Source organism: Cetorhinus maximus, chromosome 20 (assembly GCF_964194155.1).
Source record: "Cetorhinus maximus chromosome 20, sCetMax3.hap1.1, whole genome shotgun sequence".
Lineage (NCBI taxonomy): Eukaryota > Metazoa > Chordata > Chondrichthyes > Lamniformes > Cetorhinidae > Cetorhinus > Cetorhinus maximus.
Window position 1 is genome coordinate 13,495,037 of NC_135898.1, and position 11,203 is coordinate 13,506,239.

General features: G+C 41.1%; 1 protein-coding gene across 1 annotated transcript; it reads right to left on the bottom strand.

The window, feature by feature from the left end:
• Window positions 1-2,890: 2,890 nt before the first annotated feature.
• Window positions 2,891-11,197, bottom strand: LOC144694859 (inositol 1,4,5-trisphosphate receptor-interacting protein-like). Its single transcript, XM_078565508.1, has 2 exons — window positions 11,093-11,197; window positions 2,891-6,090 (listed from the first exon to the last, which is right to left on the bottom strand). The coding sequence occupies exon 2, from the start codon at window positions 6,087-6,089 to the stop codon at window positions 4,473-4,475; it is 1,617 nt and encodes a 538-aa protein (XP_078421634.1). The 5' UTR covers window position 6,090; window positions 11,093-11,197; the 3' UTR covers window positions 2,891-4,472.
• Window positions 11,198-11,203: the final 6 nt, after the last annotated feature.

Below are 11,203 nucleotides of genomic sequence, written 5' to 3' on the forward strand. Positions count from 1 at the left end.
ACCAGGATGTTGCCCAGGTGGGAGAGTTTTAGTTATGAGAGATTGGATAGACTGGAGTTATGTTCCTTGGAGCAGAGGAGATTGAGGGGATACATGATTTAGGTATATAAAATTATGAAGGGCACAGATAGGGTAGACAGGAAGGAACTTTACCTCTTGGTGGAGGGATCAATAACCAAGGGGCATAGATTTAAGGTAAGAGGCAGAAGGTTTAGTGGGGATGTGAGGAAGAATTTTTTCACCCATAGGGTGGTGAGACTCTGGAACTCTCTGCCTGAAAGGGTGGTAGAGGCAGAAACCTTCATAACATTTAAGAAGTATTTTGATGTGCATTTGCGATGCCATGGCATACAAGGCTATGGCCTAGTGCTGGAAAATGGGATGAGAATAGTTAGGTTCTTGTTTGACTGGCACAGACTCGATAGGCCGAAGGGACTTTTTCTGTGCTGTAGACCTCTGTGACTCTAAGATAAACTTTGAGGGTAAACTAGCAAGTCATATAAAAACAGATAGTAAGAGCTTCTTTAAATATATAAAAAGGAAGCGAGAGGCGAAAGTGAACATAGGCCCCTTAGAGAACAAGGCTGGGGAAATAATAATGGGGAACCAGGAGATGGCAGAGGAGTTGAATAAACACTTTGCATCAGTCTTCATGGTGGAAGACACTAACAGCATACCAACAATACTAAATAATCACGGGGCAAAAGGTGTTGTGGGGGTGGGGGGAGCGCAGGTGGAAATAAATACAGTAACTATCACTAGAGAAAAAAGTACTCAGGAAACTAATGGGACGAAAGGCCAATAAGCTACCCGGACCTGATGGGCTGCATCCTTGGATATTAAAGGAAGTAGCTACACAGATAGTGAATGCACTGGTAGTAATCTTCCAAGAATCCTTAATTCTGAAGAAGTTCCAGAGGATTGGAAAACTGCCAATGTAACACCATTATTCAAAAAGGGAGACAAAAAAACAGGTAACCATAGGCCAGTTAGCTTAACATCCGTCATTGGGAAAATTTTAGAGTCTATTATAAAGGATGTAATAGCAGAGCATTTAGAAATGCATAATATAATCAAGCAGAGTCAGCATGGCTTCGTGAAGGGGAAATCATGCTTGACAAATTTATTAGAATTATTTGAGGAGGTAACAAGCAGGATAGATAAAGGGAACTGTAGATGTAATATATTTGGATTTCCAAAAGGTGTTCAATAAGGTACTGCACATAAGGCTATGGAATAAGATAAGAGCCCATGGTGTTGGCGGTAGTATATTAGCATGGTTAGAGGATTGGCTAACTAATAGAAGACAAAGAGTTTGGATAAGGGGGGCACTTTCAGGGTGGCAACCTGTAACTAGTGCAGTGCCATAGGGTTCAGTGCTGGGGCCACATTTTTTTACAATCTAATTAATTGCTTAGATGAGGGAAGTCAATGTACTATTGCCACTTTTGCAGATGACACAAAAATAGGTGGGAAGGCAAGTGGTGAGGATGACAGAGTCTACAGAGGGATATAGACAGGTTAAGTGAGTGGGCAAAAACTTAGCAGATGGAATATAATGTGGGAAAATGTGAGGTTATGCATTTTGGCAGAAAGAATAGAGGAGCAGAATATTATTTACATGAAGAAAGACTGCAGAAAGCTACAGCGCAGAGGGATTTGTGTGTCCTTGTGCATGAATCCCAAAAAGATAACATATAAGTTCAGCAGGTAATAGAATGTTGGCCTTTATTTCAAAGGAAATGGAGCATAAAAATAGGGAAGTCTTGTTAAAACTATACAAGGCACTAGTTAGACAACACCTAGAATACTGTGAACAGTTTTGGTCCCCTGATCTAAGGAAAGATACACTGGCATTGGAGGCAATGCAGGTTGATCCCGGAGATGGAGGGATTTTCTTATGAGGAGAGGTTGAGTAGGTTGGGCCTGTACTCATTGGAGTTTAGAAGAATGAGAGACGACCTTGTTGAAACATATATGATTCTTAGGGAGCTTGACAGGGTAGCTGCTGAGAAGTTGTTTTCCCTTGTGGGAGATTCTAGGACCAGAGGGCATAATCTCAAAGTAAGGGATCACCCATTTAAGACACAGGTGAGGAGGAATTTCTTCTCTCAGAGGGTAGCAAATCTGTGAAATTCTTTACCACAGAGAGCTGTAGAGGCTGGGTTGTTAAGTATATTCAAGACTGAGATAGACATCTTTGATCAGCAAGGGAATCAAGGGTTATGGAGAAAAGGCAGGAAAGTGGAGTTGAGGATTATCAGATCAGCCATGATCTCATTGAATGGCAGAGCAGACTCGATGGGCCGAATGGCCTACTTCTGCTCCTACGTCTCATGGTCTTTGGACATTTCAAACCAGCGTCCGGAACATTTGAATGTCAGTGGACAATCATCTGGGGATCTTAACTATACAACAAAGCTATGACAACGCTATGCACCAGAATAGGAATGTACATGTTACCCAGCCTGAAGTACAGGCTGAGGCTACTCCTTCCATTTTGAGGTGGGTCAGTGAGTAGGTTGAGAAAACAAATTCACAAAGTTTAGCCAATTACCTTTTCAGAGAGAATTAGATATTGAGGTAAAGATTGGAGTACATAGCTCTGATATTATGCTAGCTTTGGCAGGAACACAGTGGAACTAATGGCCTCCTCTGCTCAAACCTGTATGATTATATAAATTATTTATGTTACATATCAAACACGATCAATTGCACAATTCTATATGCCAACCATAACTGCAGTGAGGTTTCCTTAAAAGGTGCTGAGGAGGACCGGTTATTATTTCATATTCATCGCTCCTGTCTTCTGCTTATGTACCTTGAACGTAGTTTGGAATACATCAATTCCCACAATGTGCTAAGACTGAATTTGTGAACTCTGTTTGAAAATATATATGTTTATTCGTTGTAAAACAAGAGTGTACAATAGAATAGAAAACACCCTATTATACACATTAGACTCAAACACTACATGTTTTAAAAATGACCATGGATGAATGCCCAAGGCCTCTAACACAAAGTATCAAGTTGAAAAGAGTAACAAAGATGGTAATGAATTTATTTCCAAAATTATTAAATTGTAAAAAGGATAGAAATGTGAAAAGAAATCCAGTTTTTTAGATTTTAGAAAATTCCGAGTTAGTCTGACAGATTGGGATGAATTTTCATTTCAATGCGGTGAGGAAACAAGGAATAGGGTGTTGTAGTTAGAACAAAAGCACATTCAGAAGGAGTGTTGACTGATTATGTAAACAAAATGGGGAGAAGAAAGATGACAGCAGGCTGGAGGTGAGAGGGATCAGCGGTGAACACTATAACTTTTTAAAATTTGTTCAGGAATGAGAGGTTGGGAAATAAAGAATATAGGAAATATGCCTGAAATATGGAGAATTGTTCTATCCCTGGATGGTCTTAGGCTTCAAGTTTAGGCCTGCCCACCTCCATTCCTACAAATGAATAGCAGTGCATCTCCAAGAGCTCAACTCACCAGCATCTAACAGGATGCACATCCATTGGATCCTCAAGAAGGGATAAACATCCAGTTGAAGAGCACATTTTAAAATCCTCACTGTGTTCTTGCCCACATGTCACTTTTGTTACAGATTGCACCCTATCCCTGTGATTTAGAAATACCAGCAGAAATGTGGAAATCCAGTGAGAAAAAACAGTCAAGCTCTGTAAATATCAGCAGCTTCCTTAAGACTTCTCCATTGGGAATATAAAGATCAGTTTCTAGTTCAAATCTTTGCAGTGATGTTTCATTACTTGTGTATAAGTTATGAGAATGACAACCCAGCATCCCAAAGGACTTGATCTATTTAGTGTGGGAGGATCAGCCTTTTTCTTAAAAACAGTACATTCCTGATGAACTCTTAGTCACTGCATCAGTATCTCTGCATGGCAGTGAGTAAGTCTGGATTGTTATTTTTGCTCAGCTTGGTTTGGTTTAAATTTTGGCAATATCCACCTTTGCACCAAAGCACTGCAACAAAATACACTGGGACTGACTTGATTTACCCTTGGCAAATTATTTAGGAATGACTGGACTGCTCACTGCCTGCTCATCCCATTTGGAACAATGAGGTCAGTTCAGGTGTCCACCATCACATTTTGAACAGGGAGGGTGACTCAAAAGCGGACATCTGAGCAATTGTGGAAATCCTCAGTGTACAGCGACTTTTAACATCTTTGCAACTTCAAGATGTTCAAATAGGTATTCTGAATGCATTGTGAGGGCAGAAGGTGAAAGTGAAGACTCAATCTATCTACCACCAAGAAACACACACCCATGTTTCCCTGAGGAAAATGTGTGACAATAAAATAGCATCAAAAATATGTCCATGTATTAAAGAAGAGAAACGAGTGGCATGTAAAAACACATCTAGAATGAACTATTAGTGAAACTGTAAATATTACATATCTGTTAAATAATTCTGCTCCCAACCTAGGAGCAAAGGCTCTGTTTTCAGTCAGCTGACTGTATTATCTTTAATGCATTCCATCATTAAAGGACCCATGTCTCTTAATATTTTCTGATATTCCATAAGTGCCTGACCGTAAGAGTCACGCTGTGTTACAAAGGACCGGAAGAGGTTTATGGGCTCTGCATACAGAAGCATTTCTGGAATTCCCATTTGCTTTGGAAAAGTCTGATTTCCAATCATAAATCGGTAGAGCCGTTTCTCATCCAAGCATTTTCCAAGATACTTCAAAATGTCTCTGAGCCTATGTTCCAGGTGACACTCATGCCAGTTTGAATATGGCTGACTTAACAACAGATGCATAAGGACAGTCTTAAAAAAGTAGGACCCAAGAATGTTCCGCTGGTCTGGAGAGCTATGGAGCTTTTCAGTTAGAAAGGTCAATATTTGAAGGCACTTGAGGTGACAGCTGTTTTTGGGAACGCTTTTTGCCATGATTTTCAGAAATCTGTACTCGCAGACAGCACAGGATATGTGCCAGTAGGTGGTGGACGGCACTGTATTCTTGGTGTAATCAGGAAAGCTGGATACGAGATAGACGTCTGAATCCTTCAGCCTCACAGCAGGGAAGGCTTTAATGTAGATGTTTCGTCCCGACTGATACTGGACTTTTAAACCACAGCAACCAGTAATATTGTGGAAGGAAAGATCAAAATCATACTTATGACAAACTTTGTTCCAGGATTTTGCTAGTGCAACCCGGAACCATTTCAGTACTTTCTTGTAGTCCAAATACCACTCAGAACACACGATGGAAGCCAGGCAATTGGCACGCACATCAGCTTCAAACCTTTTACTGTGAATAAGACAAAGAACATCTCCTTCAAGTTCAGTACTTTTACATAGGCAGCCCAAGTCAGCACTGCCTGGTGTTACCATAACAATCCGGCCGTAACTTTGCTTATCAGGTGGGAGGTCACAACAGCAGATCTCTGGTTTAAAGGAATATCCATCTTGCAGAAAAATTGGAACCAAAATATCATACACCGAGGGCGTCTTACAGCCCCATTTCTCAAACTGACTACCAATGCCTACACAGTCTTCAAGGATCAGCTCAGAATCCCATTGGCAAATATTCCTACAGGCTTCCAAGAGGTTGTCCACAAAACTTTCTACAAATTCACACGTCTGCATTGGCTCTTGGCTTACATTCTGAATACATGTATTATAAAATTGATCCAATACAGATTTGTCAGGAATATTCAAAATGTTGCTATAAATTCTTTGAGGAAATTCATTTTCCTTCTCCCCTTCCTCCTCTTCCTCACTGTGATAGTCTTGTGGTGTATGTGGCCACGTGTCCTGTCTCCACAGTTCCAAGAACAGAATTGTGACCATCAGGAGAATATTCCAGGTGTTCCAATCTATCTGTGTTGGGTTTTCTGCTTTTACAAATGTATTGACTTTCATTTCCTGTTCAGGATTATTCTTCTCATCCACTTCTTTCTGGAGCCGCTCCATCTCCAGCTTATACTTGTCCTCCTGCTCCTTCATCCTTGACTGGACCTCTTCACTCTCAACTTCATCACTCAGGAGGCGGGGGTGGTACAAACTTCCCGTGATCACCAGGAGGCACACGCTGAAAAGCCCTAATAGTGCTGGCATCCTATAAACAATAAGCAGAGAACAGATGTTCAGAAGATGTGTAATTCACAGGGGGAACAGCATTAGTACATCTATCCGAGTCTGAGCCCCCACTGAGAGACATTGCAAGTCTTTCAATAATTCATCCTCCTTCACTGTTTTGTCATACACACGGCTTCCTTTCCTGTCCTATACAGCCTCAAGCTGTCTCATAGGATTAGATGAGTGGGCAGCAATTATTGAACCCTGGGCATTGATGACGTCACTTGCACCACAAGTTGAGGGCCTCGCCCACCAGCCATGCATAGTTGGAAATTGTGGAACACAAATTTAAAAACGAATTGCTGAAAAATCATAGCTGGCACAAACAATTTCCTGATCTGCACTGGAATGGCAAACGTAGGAAAATCAGTCCTAAAAGGTCAGGGACTGCAAAAGTATAACTATACCACAACACCAAGTGTGCAAATACTCTCTCTTCTAGGAAACACAGGAAGAATCCCATTTGTACAGGTTTGGTTTATATTATAATATTTTGGCCAGTTGTGCTCTGGACTGCAGGCTTTTAATTTATTATCGAGGAATCTAATAGTTGAAGTGCAGGGCACCTCTATTGTAAAGAGTAGAAAAGGTCACAAGTCGCGATGAGGTAATGCCAAGCTTACACTTAGAACACTTGTAATTTACATGAGGAAGGAAACACAGTAAGGAGCTCCTTAATTAAACAATTTAATTAAACTTAAACAATTAACAATTGTTAATCCTTGAGAACAAATGAGTTAGAGTAGAAACACTACATGAATCTTGATTTTAAAACCATGAGGATGTTGGGTGGAGGAAGCTAGTACAAGGCAGGAACAAGACAGGAAAGGGAAGAGACCTGACCAGAGAACTATAAATAAAATATAAACAAGATAGATTGCAGTGGAGATGGGGAGGGAGGTAGGGAGGTGGGGGGGGGGGGCTGGTACAGGAGCCAGACAAGAAGGATCACAAGTCAGATATCAGACATATGAACTATGGTCCATCCAGCCTGTCCCAAACAATTGCAATTACTTGTCATAATATATACGCTCCCCACCCAAAAGCCATATAAACTCTTGCAAAATGTAGAATAAAAACAAAAACTAAGGCTAATTATGGAGAATGTGCAAAATTCCTCCATTCATTTCTGACAACTCCCTGCCTATAGACAATCACAACTAATCTAGAAGAGCACTCTTACCCTGATTAATTTTACACAGGGCCTACCTTTTGTATGAGATGAACTCCGCCCTAGCCAGAAAGAGAATTAGCTCTCGCTGTTCTCTGGGAGAAGAATTGCCTAAACGTCGATCAGAGTTCTGGCTTTATGTAACTTCATATTATAACTCCTTGTCCTCCCTAACTTATTTAGTTGAAATAAGCTGTCTACACAAACACAATGTATTCTCTTCATCATATTATAAACCTCGGTAAAAATCACCCCTTAATACAGAGAATTGTGTTGATACATTTTGGTAGGGAGCGTCAGGGAGGCATATGTATAATTTTAAAAGGGATGCAGGAACAGTGAGACTTGGGGGTACCTGTACACAAATCTCTTAAAATGGCAGAACAAGTTGAAAAGCAAGGTATAAAAGCGTGTGGGATCCTTGATTTCATTGACTTTATACTGGTTAGGCCTCAGCTGGAAGATTTTGCTCAGTTCTGGACACCAAACTTTAGGAAGGGTGTCAAGGGCTTGGAGAGGGTGCAGAAGAGATTTTCCAGAATAGCACCAGGCATTGGAGACTTGTGTGAAGAAACAAGAGAAGCTGGAATTGTTCTCCTGGTAGCAGAGAAGGTGAAGAAGTGATTCGATAAAGATGTTCAAAATCATAATTGGCTTTGATAGAGTAAATAACTTTTCAATAGCAAAAGGGTCGGTAACCAGCAGACACAGATTCAAGGCGATTGGCAAAAGAACCAGAGGCAACCCGAGGAAACTTTTTTTTGCACCAGTTATGGTGATCATGAATGTACTGCCTGGGAAAAGGTGAGAGCAGATTCAATAGCAACTTTCAAAGGTGATAAATACTTGAAGGGGAAAACAGTTACATAACTATGGGGAAAAAGCAGGAGAGTGGGATTAATTGGACAGCTCTACTCAAGAGCTGCACAAGCATGATCGGCCAGATGGACCCCCTCTATGCCATACGATAGTCAAATCTTCTATAAAACACATGCTACCATCTCACTGTCACATCAGTGTTGGTCATGAACCTTTAGAGATCTATGCACTAGAACGGCCGCTCGACTTCTTCACCAGCTTCTGTACTTTTCCTTGAAGGGTATATATGCATGTTCATCGTTCACCCAGCCCACATGCAAAACTGTACCTTTCAAAGGTAAACATTATTTACCAATCACTCGCTCAGTTAGCTAGCACTTCCAGATCTACTTAGTAGGACTAACTCTTGTTCATATTTTACTATCAAATTTACAGATCGTCTCCTCAACACCTACATCTGGATCATGAATAATGGTGAATTGCTGTCCCAACACAATTCCATGGAACAGCACCAAAGCCTGGACTCCAAGCAGATACAAATTCATGTACAACCAATTTCTTCCTATGGCTTTCAGCCAGTTCTCAATCCAGTGCAGTAAATTGACACTCATCCCCAAGGCTTTCATCTTGTAAATGTCCTGTGTGTCAAAATGTTTTTGGAAATCTGGGTAATTAATATCTACTAGGCTTGCCTCATCTATTTCTTGGTGATTTGTCAAATATACAACTGACTTTATAAAATAGGACCTTCCATTTTTGAAGCTGTGTCATGTGTCCCTAATGCTTCCCTCTCTATCCAAATAATCATATGTTGATTCTCTCCAGCATCTTCCCTATTGCTGACATAAAACTAGTGGGCCAATAGTTAGCTGGAACCAGCTTATTGTTTTAAATCTTGGGACTAAATGAATCTCCTTCCAGTCGAAGGAAACAGTCCCAGACTCCGACCTATTGAACATCCCGGAAGAGGCTTCCAATCTTCCCAAGAAACCTCAGGTGGATATCATCTGGACGTGCTGCCCTATATATGTTCAGGGTTTCTAATTCTATCTAAAATAATATGTTCATCTATGTTAATATTACATTTTATTATTGAATGCTGTCAGTCAAGCTTTATCTTAAAGAGTGAAGACCAATGCAAATTCCTCATTTTGTATGTCCGCCATGCCCAACGAATCCTTACGAACCTGTCCTGAAATATCCTTCAATGGCCCCAAATAGTTTTCTGACTCTTGATGTAACTGACAAAAGCTTTTCCATTATTTTCACAATTGACTACCATCCTCTTTCCCATGAGCTGATCTAATAAAGGACTTAGTTTTCTCTAACTGTCCCCTAATCTGTTTTGTTTGGTTTTCGGTGACTTTGATCCATATAAACTTTTATTTTACATTGTATTTGTCTGTGACCTGACCAGTCAGCCACCATGACTTGTTTTTAAAACTATACTTCCTTCTTTTGACTTTAGGCACATATTTGTCTTCCACATTTCCAAAAGTTTGCTTTGAAAAACTTAACCATTTATATTCTATACCAGTTTCACCACCACTTAGATTTTCATGCCTTTTCGAGGAAAGTAAGAGAGATATTACCAGAAGTTAGGTATTCCCAAACATGGGAGCAGCATTCAAAAGCACTTTTATACTTTAATGACAGCATCTCTGATCAGCAGTATCTTTGTACTCAGTTGGACGTGAAGCCCATTACAAGACTTGTAATCATTCTACTGTCACAAAAAAGATGGTGTAAAATGTAGAATAAGCTCTTCCAAAGTCAGTACTGTATTCTAAAAAGAACGGACATGAATATTTTGTTAAGAAATTCTGGAGAAACAGCCAGAGTAAGGGAGGCCTACTTAATCTAGTCTTGAAAATAGATATAAAAATTACAAAGAAGCACGGCATGAGGAGCAAGTAGCTCACTCCTCAAAAAGTTGAGGAAAAGTCAACTCCTGGAGAGACTGAAATGACATGAATGGGAAATTCTGCCAACATCATAACCTTTTATGTTCCTTGATTATATTCTCAGCAAAACTAAAGAAAAAATTGCATTGTCCTACGGGGTAAGGAGAAAACACGACTATTGTCCAATAGAAATTCTTAACTAGTCACAAGTGTGGGCTACAGCAACATCATTTTAGCCACATGCATTGCAATTTTGAGAAAAAAAATCCTTACTTATAATCATGGATACAGCTACAGGCACATCTACACCCCATTCAGTAACCCTGAAAGAAGCATTCACAAGCAAAAACTACTTGTGCTCTGCTTTGTCTCTGACCATTTTACTAATACAAATAGATTAAAGTAGAAATGCTATGCAAATAAGTATGGCGATTGCATGCCCTGGGACCGTGTCCATTATTCGTTTTTTAAAATAAAGTGTACTAATCAGAAATGATGAGTTACATCTGGATTCCCAGTTGAATGGACAACACTGGAATGAATACACCCTGGAATGAATACACAATGAAAAGTGCTGCTTCGTCTCCAGGTCATGAACTCCTAGACTATAAGGAAATTGGGGACGTATAAATCGCAATTCAGGAGTTATGCTGAGGGTGAAGGGGTGAACCCCCCCCCCCCAAGCTCAGGTTCCCTTTGGTGCAGTGTTGGGTTGCGGGAGGGGAGGTCTAGCAGTTGTTCAATGGGTGTTGTGTCTGTGAGTGCGAGGACAGGATGCTTCTGAGGAAGAAAGTAAAAGTAAAGCAAAGCTTCCCTCTCTGGAAGGAGGAGCTGGGCTAACTCTGGGGAAGGGGAACATCCCGAGTTTGGTCCGACGCAGTTGCATGGGGCTCTGTATTGAAGCTGAGGAAGCCAGCAATCCTGGTGGAAGCCACCCCCTCAGCCCTTACCTGGTCACTTGTGGCCCCTTTAGCCCTCTTCACATGGTGCTGGGGCCTCGCTGCACGGGCGGCGCTGCTTGGTTTAGGCTGCCATGTCTAGAAAGCGCCTCCTCTCCCTGTGCTCATACCGCTGAGGCAGGACAATACCTTCCCCTGTGACGCCACTCGCCAGGCCAGGTTGGCTCCCCAAGCAGCTCAGGGATGCCGGCTTAACCTCCCCCAGCACCAACAGTGAGGGCCAGGCAGCGCCGCCAAAGA

Coding starts and splice junctions, on each gene's coding strand:
- LOC144694859 (XM_078565508.1), bottom strand. CDS start 6,089: ATGCCAGCACTATTAGGGCTTTTCAGCGTGTGCCTCCTGGTGATCACG.